The sequence below is a fragment of the Scomber scombrus genome, chromosome 5 (assembly GCF_963691925.1).
Source record: "Scomber scombrus chromosome 5, fScoSco1.1, whole genome shotgun sequence".
NCBI classification, from domain to species: domain Eukaryota; kingdom Metazoa; phylum Chordata; class Actinopteri; order Scombriformes; family Scombridae; genus Scomber; species Scomber scombrus.
Genome location: NC_084974.1, coordinates 15696985 through 15715100, shown reverse-complemented (window position 1 = coordinate 15715100; position 18116 = coordinate 15696985). Strand labels below are relative to the sequence as shown.

Below are 18116 nucleotides of genomic sequence, written 5' to 3'. Positions count from 1 at the left end.
GACAGGGGCTGTTGTGTCCATTTCCCCAGAATATTGCCTGTGTTCAGCTTAAATTATGTTGATTACAGTTATCACTTCAATAGCAACAAGTTTTTATGGCAGAAAGAAAGCAAATTAAAGTTGAAAGCAGTGATGATTGGGCCCTCGTACCTTGTGCGTGTCAGAAAGAGCAGCAGCCGTGGTATTGCTACAGGAGGTTGGTTGACAGGGCTCTGAATTTTCAGGGCTATGAGACACTGTGTGAATGGGTAAAATACTATTTTGTGTGTGCAGTACATGGCGCTAGAGATGACATATTGGTAATTGAGTATACATTTGATGATCTATGTTTCATTTAGGCTTTGTTTCCTGTTAAGTGAAATATTAATGTAGCTATACATTCATCAGAAGGCATGACATGGATATATATTTTCATGTATATTGGACATTTAATATAGGAGATAACTATCACTTCCTGTGTGCACTACTTAGTGCTAAAGAACACACACTAATTACACATTATGTTGCTGTATATCATGTATAGACCACATGTAAATCGGATTATGTCTGTCACATAAGGCTGACTTCCTCTTCTCAGAAGGTGGCGCTATGACTGTGACTCAATGTGTTCAGGCCTTGATTCTTATCAAGCATGAGGAATTTGGGGCAGATTGGACAACGTAAAGTTGAGTTTCAACGACGTCCTGTTTAATGCAAACAACATTTTGGGCAAAACTGACTGGCAGGGCACACAAAGGGAGTTCCCCGAAATCTCAACAGTTTCACAATTTTGCATCGCAAAGATGGTTAGATGTCATCGACTAAATTTACAGTCACTCTGTTTAGTTCTTTAGAAAGGAGTTTGTTAAAGTACAACGCCTGTAAATGGCTTCCAGGGACCGTCGGGCCCTGGCATTTTAGTGCTCAAGCCCTAAAAAGAAAAATGTAATTACAAAATCACATTTGTAACTTGCATGGTGAGTAATTTCCTTTTTTCACGAGAGCAATGTAAGCAGTTTATTACACCAACTACATTGGAGCTGTGTAATAAGCCATATTTAGGCAAAACATGAACTTTTGGAAGGCGATTGGGGGTGAACATTTGATATAAAAAAACAGATTCTGAATGGAGTATCAATTTAACCCTATCAAACTGTTTTATCTCAACTAACTTCAGAGAGGGTTATATACAAAACTTGACTACGGTATGAAATACTGACTGAAACAGCACAAACAAAAGTCAACTTGATTACAAAGCATTAGAGGAAAAAGTAAGAAGCAGACTGATCAAGTGAGGAGCAGGAAAAATATTTGAGAGAACATCAAAGGAGAAAATGAGTGTGTATCTTTATCATTGTTTTACCCCTTCCCCCTCTCTGTATCTGCACTACCTGAATCAGTGCATTGGTCTACATTACTCCATCTGAGTGGGGTGGGAGTGGGTGAGGGTGGAGCACAGGCCAGGGAAAGGGTTAATGACACATGTCTGGGCTAATGGCTCCCAGTGGAGCTATCTGCTGATTCAGCCCCATTACTTCACAAGCATTAAATATGTCTGCTCTGACCGCTCTCTGCTCCCCCAGCCCTAATGCAAGTCAACAACATGCTAATCAGAAGGAGGGGGCATGAGATTTCCAGGCTTTCTATGCTTTTCTAGCCCTTCATCTCTGGCACTCCTGTCACACTGAAGCAAGCATTAGTGTTAATGGGTCAACCTGTGTCTGTGACCCTGTTAAATCTTGCTTTTTATGCAGGTCCAACAATGTTGGAGTCTGGTATAAAAAGATTAATATAATAAATATGTATTGTAGTACATAGAAAGTACTGCATAAAGTACATATTCCACCTATTTTTACTCTCTTCAACTGCAACAATGTTTGACTATAATTATCATGCATAAGTTGTAAAATTAACAATAATGTGACAAAAATATGTCTACAATAACACCCAAAGCTTACATTTCAAGTGCAAAAACAACATTGTGTCATCCACTTTTAATGATATGGAAACATGACAATTATGTTTAGTACCAACCCAGCACTTATCTGTGACCAACAATGTGGTATGAAAACTGGGTTGAAAAATGAACAGATTCCACAAATGCTACTGAGTGACTTTCTTCAACAGAAGAGAACAAATGAAAGAGAGTGCCTGCACTGCGAATGACCGTTCTTTTCTCTCTAAATGGGACAACTGACAATTAAAGCTGCACATATCTGGTAAAATGTAAAATGTATTTTAGACAAAGTCTTTAAATATTTCTCCAATAATGTTCAGCCCTACTTTTGGCCATCTACATGTGATTGTGATCCACCACTGTTTAGTCACACAGCAGTTTTTAACATTAAATGAAAGTTCTGCTCCAACTCTTAGAGGTACTGGTTTATCTCAGTGTAATATGACTAATATTGGCAAGACTGCTCCAGACTGTTGTTTCAAGCTTATTATATTGTGTACAATGTGTCCAATGGTGAAAGAAGAGCAATATTACTTGTTAGTTTAGCACTGTGCTAATAGGCTAGTGGGAGCTAGTGAGAGCCAACCTAGTCCAGGGTTAACAGTCTTACATAAATCAGAACAGCTGGCAGACTCTCCGCAAAGCCAGCTGGCTTCAGTTTGCCTGTGTGTCTGTGTGCAGGACAGAACCTGGCAGTGCAGGTTCAGAGTGTAAATCCCTGCACATAATAAACACAACACACATGGCTGAGTGTAATGGACACTAGACATATACAGGTATCTAGCTGTAAACACACAAAAAATGCTGACACAAATGTACTCTTCAACACACAACCCGTTCCCAAACCAATTCTGTGGGGAAGGGAAGGAGAGTGAAACTAAAAACAAAGCCATTTGTTTTGGGGAAAGGAGGAGTTTTGGATGACGGTTTATCAATCTCTCAGCAGATTAGGAGGCCTTGTAAATGTCAGCTTGCAGTGACCCCTCCATGGGGGATGGGGTTGACTGTTAGGATAAGGACAGACTGGGCCTATGTCCAGGACTATTCAGACCTATGTGTGGGAACTCCTTTATCTGGGAATTGGCCTCTGAGATGGACCAGGGCGATCCAAAACACCACACCTTTTCCAGAGCTGACACTGTTACTCTACTACCTGAAAACAAACGTATGAATTACAGTTTCACTCAACTGCCACTTATCTAGGTCCTGTAGTGCCAATTCACTCTGTATTTTATGTGCTATACCATCAAAGTGACTGTGTTTCTAGTAATTAATATGTTATGGCATTACCTGGAGAAAAAGTCATTTTTCACAGAACACTGATGAGACATACTGTCAAGACGCTCTGTGCCTTGTAATAAAGCTTAACCACTGTATTAAACTACACACTATCAAACAGAGTGAGGATTTGGGCCCATAAATGAGCCTCTTTCAAGTGTGCCATGGCACCGCATAGTCTAAGCTTGCATGATCACACTAACATTAATACAAACAGTTTCACACACACACACACACACACACACACACACACACACACACACACACACACACACACACACACACACACACACACACACACACACACACACACACACACACACACACACACACACACACACACACACACACACACTCAACGATCACAGATCACCTCAGAAGTTCTGCTGTATAACCTTGATACAAGGCTGCAATCTAAACGAAACTATACACAGGAAATATTTTTGTTACCTGAGGTTTAACTTTTAACCTTTGATGAACTATCTCAGGTAAGCTGACAGAGAAATAGGCAAAAGTAGTCCCTCAAGGAATGTGTCACCTTGTGATTGCAAGAATTACAGCAAATTCAACCAATCCCTCAGTTTAGAGCTTGTCATTTTTTATAATTCACTTACTATTTATTTGAATCTAACAAATTTAAAGAATGTTTGAATATACTTCTAATTTATTTTTTTCTGCATATGTTCCCTCAAATGTTGTCTTCTTAGTCTCTCTATTTTGGTTTTAATGTACAGATACGTATATATAATGTATAACGTATAGTGCAAGGTAAGCTTGAAATTAAATGAAATTGCTTTGCAGTGTTGTCAAGTTATGACTTGTTACTTAATACAATGATTTCCAAGTGTTAAAGTACTCAATATACACTAAGTGAACTTGCAACAATTATAGACTCTGCATGCATTATCTCTCTGCACGCAACCATTTGCATTCCCTGCCTCTGCAACAAGCACACAACAACTATAGCCATCTTATAAGCCCATTTCTAAACATAGCCCAGTGAGAGGAGCTCTGCACTTGACTGGACTAGAGAGATACAGAGTCTGGGCCTGGTACGAGTGTAGAGTGACACAAGTTGGAGCTTTTGCAGTGTGAGAGGAAACAGAGAGGAGAGATGGGTGGGTGTGTGTGTGTGTGTGAGGGGGAGCAAAACAAACTAGAAGATAGCGAGAGAGAGAGAGAGAGAGAGAGAGAGAGAGAGAAAGAGAGAGAGAGGGAGAGGGGGAGAGAGAGAGTAATGATCTACACATGGTTTCATGCTGGAGCCTCAACATAGTACCATAGACACATGCTGGGGCCTCCTGGGACTCATCAGCAGGACACAGCTGTGAGCTGGACAGCAGAATTCTATTAGCACCAACTATGCACACATGCGCTTGCAAACCCTCTCTCTCTCTCTCTCTCTCTCTCTCTCTCTCTCTCTCTCTCTCTCTCTCTCTCTCTCTCTCTCTCTCTCTCTCTCTCTCTCTCTCTCTCTCTCCTCTCTCTCTCTCTCCCCACACACACACACAACACACACACACACACACACACACACACACACACACACACACACACACACACACACACACACACACACACACACACACACACACACACACACACACACACACACACACAGGTAATTTCAGTTGTGTTTTGGCACGCTAGAAGGAGCACAACACATTAGACCCTTTACCCTACAATGGGACCCACTACACCACTTATGGCAGGTCAAAAATATACTGATCACTTGATCAGGTTAGTTTATCCAGACACAGATGGAAAGGGTCTGAAAATGTTTTGCCAATGACCCCAGACAGTTTCTATGGAATCTCTGCAAACACAAAGAGTTTATTTTGCACTGACAAGTACTCCTCTAAACTGTTCTTCAATGGGTTATGTAATACCTGTTGATAACAGCTAGTCTAAACTTTATGGGGTATTCTAGGTCTTAATTTCATCCTGACACCTTGGCTAGTCGTCTCTAATGTGAAAATCGCACATGCACGATACAGGTTTCATATGACTTAAATAAACACACGTATCCATATAGCAATAAAAACACACACATTAAGTTAAGTGCATACATACGCATGTGTGATGACAAGCCCATTACCAGCCAAAATTAAACCCTTTAAAATCATCCTTTTCTGGACCTTGGTCCATTGCCTCGAGCCCAACCCTAGTCCTCAATAACAGCCCTTAATGAACTCTGGGTTGGCAGTAAAGCTTGAAGTGATACCCCAGTTCCACACATGCTCTGCTTTCACTTATTTGTGTGCACCACCAAAGCCCTTTATTTGCTCCCTGCCTTCGTCACTCAGTATCACCCTTGCTCCTTATACCGTTTTATCCCTCTTTCCTCTCTTTCTCCTTCTTTCTCTCTGTGAGTGTGACATGTTTGTCTAGCTAGTGGAGGTAGTGATTTAGTGCTGCTAAGAATGATGACTCTGCCAGTGGGCCTGGCAGGGCACTGTCTCACTGTCATACACTTACTCCAGCCGTTGGGGGAGGGAAGGAGCGGGGGAGAAGTGAAGGGAAAAAAAGAGAGGGACGAAAGCAGAGCGAGAGAGAGCGAGAGAGAGAGAGAGAGAGAGAGAGAGAGAAAGAGAGAGAGAGAGAGACTTGAGGGAAAGAGAAACCACCGTCTTTTATGGAGACCAATCCTCCAAGCCTCACTGCCTAGGCCAACTTTACAGGATATATTGGACAGTTCCACACTACCCCACCCCCCCACCCCTCCAACTGCTCTCTTTTCTCAGCTCTTTTTCATGCTCCCCTCCTTTTTGGTTTCCAACAAGGCAAGCCTTGAGCCGAACTCTGGAGAGGTGTAAAAGTAATACCATGTCAACAAGTGCCTTTTACTCTAACCCACTTTACGCACACAGGCACCGGCTCAAACACACACACATGAGCTTGCACTAAAAAATTGGGGTCAATCATCTACAAGAAGGACTTTAGTATACACTGTTCCACAGAGTATGCCAGAATAAGTTCAGAAACACAGAAAACCTAAGCCTGTTCGGCACAAAGGACCTACAATACAAAGGAGAAACCATTATCCTCACATTCTGGTTGGGAAACTAATGAGCTCCTAGGGATGATAGATTAAGTCTACATGCGAATACGGCATCTTACACTTTTACACACTCTAAGACAGGCCACGGCGGGCCAGGCAACCTCATCTACATGTGCTAAAAGGAATCGGTAAAATTATTCATATGAAAACAACAGAGAGAAAACAGTGGAGGAAGAAAGCTTAGAAGGGCTACATAGACCCCAATTGCCCTTTTCAGAAGTTGTGCTCTCTTCCTACCACTGAAGTTCACAGTGTACAGAGGGAGCAGCCTCACTACAGCGAGAGAACAGAAAGGAAGAGTGCAGAAAGCATGAAATAGCATGCAAAAGCGCAGATTTGTAAGGGGAGGGAGGGAGGGAGGGAGGGAGGACTAAGCAAGTGGGGGGAGAGAGAGTGAGAGAGCAGAGAAGCCCTGCCCAGTTGCCTGGGGAGAAAACTGCTCTGCTGCTGACTCAGGACTCTCTTTGTTTGACAAGGCTCTCTCTCTCTCTCTCTCTCTCTCTCTCTCTCTCTCTCTCTCTCTCTCTCTCTCTCTCTCTCTCTCTCTCTCTCTCTCTCTCTCTCTCTCTCTCTCTCTCTCTCTCTCTCTCTCTCTCTCTCTCTCTCTCTCTCTCTCTCTCTCTCTCTCTTTTTCTGAGACACTCAGTCACCATCTTTTTCTCATGTGCACATGGCGTTTCTTTGTCAGACTTGCGCCAGTTATTTCACTCTGACTTACTCTTCATCTTCTCTCCTGAGTAACCCCCCCCCCCCCCCCCTGCTCTTTTTCCACCAAGTATTCTCTCTCTGTCTCTTACTTTTTGCTGCCTTTTCCCTTACTGTGCAGTGACATTTTTCTCCATCTGCACTACTGTACTAAAAAGTCCCCTTCTCATGTGATGAAAACAGATAAAGGCGCACAGTCTAATAAATCTACAGTGGTTTCTTTAGCCTTTTCATGCTCCACTAACAGTGGTTCACGATCAGCACCAGAACTCTGGGCCGTTTTATTCTCTTCCAGCAGTGGCAATTTCCAGATGTCGGCCGGCCAGTGGTTGGCCGCAAACTGCCAGCACAGGCTCAGGTATATGCACCCCAATTGTGGAGGGGAGTAAAATGCTAAAATGTTATAGGGACTCGATAAGAAGACAGGAGAAGTTCGGAAAATGTTGCATGTCACAGAAGATGACATTTGACAAGACCAAAAGAAGATTGAATGCTGGCAGGCTAATGGAAAGTCAAAAGTGATAGAGTCTGAGAGAAAATAATGGTTGGCAGCTATAAAGATAGCAGACAAAGAGAACATAGAGAATGAGCCTGAAAAGTTAAAGAGGGAAGGGAGGAGAAAGAAACAGACAGAGAGAGAGAGAGAGAGAGAGAGAGAGAGAGAGAGAGAGAGAGAGAGAGAGAGAGAGAGAGACAGAGAGAGAAGCAATGGGGATTCCAGCTGGACATGGACCCATTCCCAGAGTGGCAATGCTGAACAAGGCTCACAAAGACCCTAAGGGGACCCCCTGGACTCCCCCAGAAAAAGGGAGGTAGACACAGCTTCAGGGAAGGCAGGAGGGGAAAGGAGCCAAGGGGGAAGCACTGATAAGCACGAAGTAGATCAACATACCCTGACACAGGGAGGAAGGAGGCATGTGCAGCAAAAGAAGGAAAGATACAGAAGGGAGAATTCCGTCTTCAAGAAGGAAAGCGGGCTTGTATCTCACAGACAAAGAGGCAATTAGGAGGAAAATGATGTAAATAAATCTCTGATTTAAGTCCATGCAGAATAGCTGTTAGACCAATGTACTGGCACAGATAAAGAAGCAGTTTCTTTCAGATACAGTGGAGCTGGCAAAAAAATCACAGCAAGATAGAGATAATAAATCATTGATTGTCAAGATTGTGGGCCATTTGGCCGTTGTATGAAATAATAGAGTATCCACAAGTAGATACCAGTGGTTTTACACTTTTACAAACCCTACTCTTGAAAATAACGCTGCCATTATGAGCAATAACTTTGATACATGATTTATGGCTACTCATCTCCCAAAGCTTTGAGACAGTGTGACTGTTGTAATCACATTGTTGAAGGAAAACTGCGAGCATGTACAGTACAGTCCCAAGAAAGAGATATTTTAGTTATTACATGTGACAAGGCTGTAAGTGAAGTTAATAGGGCTCAGCCTAGGGATAACATAAAAACATCTAATGATTGTAACTGGGCTTTCTGTGGTAAGTATTATTCTACAGAGTAGGCTCAAGAAGGGGACAGAAGAGGGGAATAGAGGAGTTGGACATTGGCTTATCAGTATGAAAGTGACAGGAACCTGGATTGGACAATGTTCAGCCACAACTTCAGTAAGACCAGTTAAAGCAGACCAGGAGAGAGAGAGGGCAGCAGTAATCACTGAGCTCAATGACGCCTGGCTCTAAGCCCTGACTGAGCATCAAACTAAGCAGAGGGGCGGTAAAATAAATAATCATCAAGAAATTTGCCTTTGAACCAGAAAGCTGTGTTCAAACTGCCTTGACAGCATATTGAACTTATATCAGTTCTAGGAATAAGCAGAATTTTATTTTCTTTGATGAGTGAGGTTTCTCAAACACAGAATTCATTTGTGTTGAACAGAGAAAATCCCTGGAACTTAACTTGTCATTATAAAGTGGAGCTCGTAAAAACTGGAAGATTGTAAAGGAATCATTAAAAGCTAAACTAAGCAGCTCTTGCATTTATGTATGTGAGCATGAGCGTACAGTTGAGAGAGAAAAAACAAGTGCAGGGGAGAGCAGGGGGTAGGGGGGGGGCGGAGAGAAAGAAGCGAGAGGGTGCTCGCCTGGCACAATGAGTCCTACTTGTTAGCCAGTGACAGTGTCAGGGATCGTGACAGGGTCCAGACGCTAGACACCAGCTGCAGCACCTCGTAAATAGACTGCTGTCTCGCAGGCACATTTGCACGGCAATGGTTGCGCACACACACACACACACACACACACACACACACACACACACACACACACACACACACACACACACACACACACACACACACACACACACACACACACACACACACACACACACACACACACACATGCATATACCATGGAGCCACACAGACAGACACTGATTTATTGTCTCTCCCAAATCTTGTAAAAGGGACAGTGAACCTCTTTGTGTCTTGTGTCCTGTTAAAGATCCTGTAAAGAGAAAAAAGTACTCCACACACAAGAAGTCCTAACTCAACAAAATCTCAACTAAAGTAATTAAATAGGTATTAATAACACTGTTCAATTATAACTAAACATTAAAAGAAAACAACATTTTCAGTTGTTCAGTCTATGAGTGACTTGCTGGAACTACAAGACAATTCTTTCCCTGTACTTTTGCCTCGATGTAAACTTTGTGTGTGTGTGTGTGTGTGTGTGTGTGTGTGTGTGTGTGTGTGTGTGTGTGTGTGCGTGAGTATGTGTATGTGTTTCCCCCCTCTCTTCATGGTAATAATGAGGGGGGTTACACACTACATCTATTCTGTGGTGTGCCGAGGGAGAAAATGTGGAGGAGAGAGAGAAAGGAGTAGGAGAGAGAGTTGAGAGTTTAGGGCGAGAGGAGAGCCGGGCTGGACGGGAGGTGAAGGGGTTAAATGCGCGGGACTGATCCTGCTGAGCCAGCAGCAGTACGTTAAAGTGCAAGGTTTCATTGTAGCAGATACAGAATGAAACTCCTTCCCATTAGTCCCGCTAGTAACTGAAAAGGCTCTTCACAAATGCTTAACCCTTACTGCACCACAAACAAACCACAGCACCAACACAGGTAAAGCCCCCGTAATTGGTCAATGGCTTCTGTGTTTGTGTGTAAACTCACATGCACAGTTATTATAGTACAGTGCCCAAATGTACTTATGAATTCAAAATGCCTAACTTAATGTGTGAGAGGAGTGCACTATATGTCTACATTCACACATAGAAAGATACTTAGATGGAGTGACCCATGAGAGGGAATTTCTTTTTCTAAACTCATTTTCTCTTTCTCTGCAACACCCCCCCCTTGTTCTTGAGCAAGCCTCCCACGCCATGCTACAGTACACACAGTCTCTGAGGGGCTTTAGGGAGGAAAAGGCAAGCATACCCTTCCTCCAGTTAGAGTAGGACAGAATCATCATAATTATCATCATCATCATCACACTGCCTTAACCGAGGCACACCACAGCAAAGCAAGTGGTGCAATGACAAAACAATGGAACAAATCAACCACGTAAACAAACCCATAATAGGGGCCGCAAGGTGAATCGGGTTTTTTAAGGAACACGTTGTAGGCAGCTCTTCTTGTTATAGTTTTAATAGCGCACTCATTTTTATTTTTGTTTAGACTGAGAAAATGGATACAAGCTGGCTTAATTTAAATGATTACATCAGCTCACAGCTATAATCTGGCAATTTTTCCAAAAACTACTGTAAACCCTGGTTCAGAAAACCAAAAGTAATGCTAAAGGCTGAGGGATTTCCCCAGTCTCTTCCTTCAAACATTCATACTCCATGCATGATATTAATGTAACCTCTCCAAAACACACACACACACACACACACACACACACACACACACACACACACACACACACACACACACACACACACACACACACACACACACACACACACACACACACACACACACACACACACACCTTACCCTTCTGGAGAAGACATGTGTTGGCTCAGACCTTTCTCCAGCCCATTTGTTTTAGTGCTCCAGAAAAAAAGCCATTTGATCCTTAATAAATCAAAATGGAGCATGAAATACCTGGTGATCAGCACACAAGAACCCAGCCCTGGCTGTTTGTTTTCATTACAACAGGTCTGATGGAGCAAAACACTGACATCTCCACATTAACTCAAAGAAGCCCTGAACGTCCCACAAGGGCAGAGCAGGGAACAAGTAATATTGTTTCTGGCCAAATGTTCAGCAGTAATAAAACAACAATTACCGTTCATCATTCTGCCATTTCCCCTCTCATTACGACTCCAGTTACCATCAGCACCAGGTAACAAGAACATGTGGTGTAAAGCTGATGTGGTTTACAGAGATGAACAATGTATAGAAAGCATAAGACACATAATGATCTACACGATATAAACTATACTGCACTGGAACAGCTAACAATGTATCAATGTTTTAGGGAAAGGAGCTGCTTATAACAAGCATTATCAATTCTGGTCACTTAAGATAATGGCTCATTCCCATTTTATATCAGACTTCTAATGTCAGAAATATATTGGTAAACAATTTGTGATCAAACATATAATGTGATCAAAAACTGTACATGAGAAAAGGGATTATACCTTGTTCAAACTATGATTAATTTAGGATCAATGTACTTACAACATTTTGTTTTATGCAGTGTCGTCCCCTCTGACATGTTGAACACTCATGTTAACATGGTTACAAGAAGCTATCAATGGAATAACATGGTGCAACCTACGCATGAAAACTTATATTACTTTGTCACACTTTTGCACATGATTACCATGAATGTTGTAAATGTCCTTGGTCATGTGTGTGAAAGGAGGAATTAGACAGACTGAGGACTAAAATTCGCAATGTTAATGCAAGAGTATACATGTACTAGTAGTGAATTGACTGTAGCTAAAAGTGCAAAGCTATATTGTTTTTTGGATGATTTAATGACCAGTTAATGTGGCACATGATTTCTGTGTCTTGATTTCAGTAAAGCAAAGCTTCATAATGCAAACATAACAAAAAATTATTGAATGATTTCAAAAGTTCTGTACTCAAAGAGTTGAGGAACATAAATATTTATAAACTTGAGCAATATTTTTATCACCTAGTAATTTCATTTCAATGTACTAAGCTGCTGCAACATCTTTTTAGACTCAGTGTCTCCTCCTGCATGTGTTTTTTGCAGATACTTACATTTTTCTAATATGAACGACAAGAGCATCTGTGAGTTTCTACAACTGCTGATTGCTGACATATCATTGTAGGGACTTATATTGTGTGCGTCATGATGAGATACAACAATTCAAAAATAAGGCACAGATGGAAGATAAAATGGCTTTCCTTACTCCAGTCTTATCACAGAGCCGCAGGGTGTTGAAGGAGCCCATGGCAAACACTTCTCCATCTGGAGCCCAGGACAACGAGGTGACTGGGTAGTCATGAGATGATGAGGAGTAAAGAAGACGACCAAAGCTGTCCCATACCTGGTGAAGAGGGGCAAAGATTGAAAGGTGCAAAACAATTCAACACATCCCATGACATCCAAAAATATACCCAATCACCGCTCACCTTGTATTTACAGTCCTCTCCACCTGACAGTATGAGATCATTGACTGAATTCCAGTCCACCTTCAGGACAACCCCATCATGAGCCTTCCACTAGAGAGAGAGAGATCACAACAAGGTTATGCTGTCCATACATCTCACACTTATAACACTGCTGTTATAAGTTTCAGTTCAGTTTTCTCTCAAGCTCACTCTCTTGATTGCTTACGGGTGTGTGTGTGTGTGTGTGTGTGTGTGTGTGTGTGTGTGTGTGTTTTCTCCCTCACTCTATCTCTTTATGTTGCTCTTTTTTTCTTTACACTAGAAGGGCAGTATATAAATGTTCTTAAATGTTGTTTGTTTAACCTCACATCCACAATGTTCACTAAAGCCACACAGAATCCAACCTGTGTTCAACCCTGGTTCACTGAAGCATGTTGACCCATTCAGACCAATACAGTTAAAACCTGTATCACTGCGTTGGCCTTCATGGAGTCTCAAGGGGAGGTGATGAAATTGAACATGTGTGTGTTGGTGCCCATGCATGCGTGTGTAGTAATGGCTGAGAAAGAGAGAGCAAAAGGTTGAGAAGGTGCACATTAAACCCTCCACTATTTATTTAAGGTCCTAGGTGCTATTGAGCTTCAAGAGTAATAATAAACAAATGTACACATGTACAAGAAAAATACTCACTGGTGTGCAAGGTCCTCAGTGCTGCAACCTTCCTTAATGCAGAAGCACTCGAACACATTTAGACTTATTACATTTTGCTCCTATTATTTAGCCCCTATATAGCAATGCAAATCAATGAACTGCAAATTTCATTTGTAAAGAACTGGCAAAAGGCAAACGGCATTGTGATGCCAGGTCCAGCAAAGCTGGTATCCTCCTAGTGGCACCGGCAGGTAGTGAGATCTCAGTGGCAGCCTGTGGCACCACAATGGCAGCCTGTGGTACTCTATCGGCAGTTGGAAGACTTGCTGTCAACTAGGGTGGGGCCAAATTTCCTGGTTTGTTTTCACGACAGGTCGGCAGCCACAAGTCTATTTTAGGATAGTTGTTGAGCAACCATGTTCTTGCAAAATTATTGAAAACAATTAAGTCACTAAATCAATAAAACAATTCCTCCCTACCCAAGCACCTTTCTGTAGATTATGTCCTTGTTTCAGAAAAAGAACACATTTGCGAGTCATTTTATTTCTTCTGATCACCTAATAAAAAATATAAATCTATCTACAATTGCCTCACTTGAAGATGGCGTCAAGGAGGTTTTTGATGCCCTGCCTGGCCCAAATATAGGCTACTTGAGCATGCCTTTTGAATACAAGACTGCACCTATTATACTTTATCCTATAACTCATAATCTTAATCTTACACTTGTATTCTTAAAGTGTGGAAAGCAGCACATGCACTGCCTCTGCATGAAGGCAGTGACACTAGTGACCCAAATAACTACAGCTCTATCTCTAAACTATCACGTTTAGCAAAAATCTTAGAAGAGCTCATCAATAATCAATTATGTCATTTTCTAGCTGAGCATTGCATTTTAATCAAGATCAGTCCGGTTTCAGATTTAGACATAGCAGTTTGACAGCAGCAAGTAAGGCAGGAAATTATATAATCTGCCCTCTGGATAAGGAGTGTTGTATTGTCCTGTCCATTGATTCATCTAAAGCATTTGACACAGTGGATCATATGCTTGAATAAACTTGGATCATTTGGTTTTGCCACAAACACATGTAAGTGGTTTCACAGTTATCTTACAGGCAGACTCAAGCAATAGATGCAGACGCTCTTCAATCCGAGTTCCTTGAAGTCACAAAAGGGGTGCCACAGGGCTTAATACTAGGTCATGTTTGATTCACATTGTACAAAATGACTCTGGCTTATTTGTTAGAAACACCTCTTTTCATTACTATGCTGACAACACGGTAATTAGTCATCAGTGCCCTAAAACACTGTCTAATTCAAAGGCTGTTCTTTGGCTATTTAAAAGGCTCTGATTAAACTTTTGATTTTACAAAATCCATATAGAATCATCACATGCTCTTCATCAGATCTCAAATGAAAAATCCACTAAGTATTACTATTATTACAATACCTGGGGCTAAGATATCTGGTTATTAGATGAAAAAATATCATTTAAAAAGGTACTAACTAAAAAGCTTAAGTTTAAATTAGGTTTCTTTTACATAAATAAGCAGTGCCTCTCTTTTAGCAGTGGACTGCAGATTGAACATTTTATCAGTGCTTCACTATGCAGATGTAATTTACATGCATGACACTTCCCATACCCTCAAAACTCTTGATGCTGTGTATCACAATGCTCTTGGATTTATTACAGTTGACAGTTTTAGAACCAATCATTGTTTCCTCTATGAGAAAGTTAGACGGACATCATTTACCACTTGTCTTGTTTTTATTTTTAAAGCCATCCTAAATAAGCTACCTTTTTATTTATCATCACTTCTAAGACTTATGTTATATGGGATACAGTACCCATTCAAAGGAAATGCATTACTTTGGGCACGCCATATATGAATACTGGACTGGTAAAAAACTGCATTCCCCTATGCTACTCATGGTGAAATAAGTTTCAGGACAATCTTTTTATCTCTAGAACATTTTATGAACGCTCCTATTTGTCTTAATGTGTCTGTTTTATCATTGTGTTCTTATATTTTCTGTCATTTTCTTTTTGTTATTTTGTATTTTATAAGTCATGTCTTGTGTTTGTGTTGTATTTAAGCTTGGTATAAGATTGCTGGTTTTACACTGTTTGTTGTATGACTTGTTTGGTTGTGTATCTGCAGAGCACCATTGTAAATGAGAGTATTCTCAATTGTTTCCCCTGAGTAAATAAAGGTATCTACCTACTTTTTTTGTTTTTAATTTATTTACTGTAATTACTTCCACTACAGAAGTTATGATTTTGCATGTTTTTTTTAATACTTTCCTGGTCAAAACTAACCCTGAAACATGACAAAAGAAGCCGCATGCAGAGCTTATCATTTATGATCGTATAAAGCTTGTGTCATTAAAAGGTATTGGTTTTGGAGGATGGAGTCATATGACTTGGAACCTGATGAAAAAAACGGACTTTTTGTTTTGTCAAACTGTTCATTAAAAGTTTTATGAAATAAGGAAAATGGCATCACTTTATAAAGAGGTGGGCTATATTCTCCATGTAACCAGCATAGTAAAAGTTATCAATATTCATTTGGAGTCACTGGGTCTTGTTACCAAGAAATGATTGAAATAAATCCCAAATGCTATGAACATAAATAGAGGAAAGCCAAATGTGGTCCATGTATTAAGTTTTAACATTATTTTAAGTAAATTACCATAACTTTTAAAAACAATGTTATAAAACTTTCATTCATTTCAATCCTAAGAGACTACCATAGAGTTTTGACCTCTTAAAAAACAACAACCAAATAACATAAAAATAAATAAAGTTCATGTACTTGTATGACTTTAGAGCTGGGCTGCAGAGGCTTGATGACCAGCTGTCGACCTGATGTGTAGAGGATTCTGTCCGAGTCTGGACCCCAGGCAACAGAATACACAGGAGACCCTGGAAGATACACAGAAAATGACAATTTCCATTATTTTCAACCCAAGAACAGTTGATTCGTTTCAGGGAATAATATAAGTAAATTCATTTAGAGGACTTAGATACTTACTTGAGGTTATATTAAAAGGGATGTAAATTTAAATTGTGTGTGTGAATAAATGTCTACTTCTTCTGTTAACAAACTAAGAGTTGGTGTGAACAATAGGTCCAGGATACAGAAGCGCTTATTCCTCCTCTCACATTCCCTAAGAGTCAGAGATCTCCTCATCATTCAGCCTACGGAACAGCACCTAGCTTGCAGGCACACCAGCTGAGCAAACCTGCCTAACCTCTACAGTATAAGCACAAGTGTGTGTGTGTGTTTATGCGCACATGCAATGGGAAAAAAGTGCATACGAGTTGGGTTGTGGCAACGCATGTGTGGATGGGAAGGGGGCCTGACATTTAACCCTACTCCAGGTGCGTGTGGTTTCTCACAAATGCCAACTGGTCACATGATCTAAATCTGACAAAGGCGATGAGAGGGGTTGAGACAAGTTCCTCTCTACTCCCTGTCGCTCGCTTCCAAACTCTTCCTAGAGCTCTCTCTCTCTCGAAATGGGTCATAGTACCCAAGGAGGACACATTTCACAGCCTGTTCCTGTAGAGTATGTGGTGTATGTATACAGTTTTGGGCTCTAAAGAGAAGCAACACCTGCAGTAATCTGAGTGCCATGTGGAGGATGATGCACCTCTGTGGCAGTGCTACTATATCCAGGTGTCCTACAAATCTGTTGGTCTGTTGAGCAGCCCACGACCCAGCAGCTCATTTTTCAAACAGCCAGTTAAAGGAAAATGTTCCTAAATACTCGGGCTCAATCGCTGTTCTCCTGCCAAGTTTTCACAGCACCCGTCATTCACCAGGAGTATGCCATCCATTTCCCTAGAAGCCACTGTTCATCCACCACCCATCTTTTTTCAGTTTCACTACTGAAAAGAAATATTTAATAAGTCAAACAGCACAATGAATCAATTAATAAGTAAGCCATCTGTAATGTGAATGCTGGATATAGAAATATATCATTAGGGGTCTTTTTTTATGACTTTTAATAAAACTCCACTCCTATAAAGCTTTGAAACTTTATGATGCTTTTCATTAAAAAATAAAAAAAGGATTGGAAGAGCGATTCTGCTTTTGGTTGTACTGAGCACAATTACGTCCCAATAGGCCCAACATATTCACACTACACAAACACACAGCCAAGGAAAGAGACAAAAAGAAAACACATTTCTTCTTTGACAGTCATTTTAGATAATCTGGCTTGAGTAAAAAGGCTCAGCATACATGCTTTTGAACGCAACAACCATGCTAATACCCTCATAATTAAAGCATAGTATTAGATATAAAATGAAAGTCTCACGAATAAAATCGAACAATATGTAAGGTGTGGCAATGAATTTGTCATCTGGGATCTTGTGTGAGGGAGTTCCATCTACAGGGGCCATTCATCTGAGTCTGATATCAAACAGGAGCCAGATGAAGAGGTGTTATAGCACGAAGAAGAAGAAATGATACACACAAATAAAGCACAAGTTCTGAGTGCCTAGTATCTTTATCAGGTCTCTGCTTCCTGCTCTTTTTTTCTGTCGCAAGAGATGCTTTTCTTTTAATCCACAAGGGGCAAAAACAATCAGTACTATGCATATATGTGATGTGATGTGAGAGAGACAGAGAGGGTGTAATTGGTTACGGTGTGCACTGCTTACTAAATACCTGCAGTACAAGAGTTTGAATGTAGAATTATTGGTTTAGAACTGAAAAAATGTCAAGACATCTGTCATTTCAGGCTGCAAAATCAATGGTTGTGTTAGAACCAAGCAGGTAGCTTCCAGGTCTGAAAAGTGAAGCCAATGCAGAAGTTACTGTAACCTGCATTCTCTCTAGTGGCCAGCAGGGGGCGACTCCACTGGCTCCAAAAAGTACTGATTGTTCGTAACTCTATGAGAAATTGACCCTACTTCTCACATGATTTAT

General features: G+C 41.0%; 1 protein-coding gene across 2 annotated transcripts in view; it reads right to left on the bottom strand.

Annotated features, from left to right (window-relative positions):
- ift80 (intraflagellar transport 80 homolog (Chlamydomonas)) overlaps positions 1 to 18116 on the bottom strand; it is a 42464-nt gene that overhangs the window by 19364 nt on the left and 4984 nt on the right. For both annotated transcript variants that reach the window (XM_062419060.1, XM_062419059.1), the window contains exons 6-8: positions 15993 to 16102; positions 12550 to 12639; positions 12327 to 12464 (exon numbers count right to left, since the gene is read on the bottom strand). In XM_062419060.1, coding sequence (XP_062275044.1) covers positions 12327 to 12464; positions 12550 to 12639; positions 15993 to 16102 — 338 coding nt within the window. The remainder of the gene's footprint in view (positions 1 to 12326; positions 12465 to 12549; positions 12640 to 15992; positions 16103 to 18116) is intronic.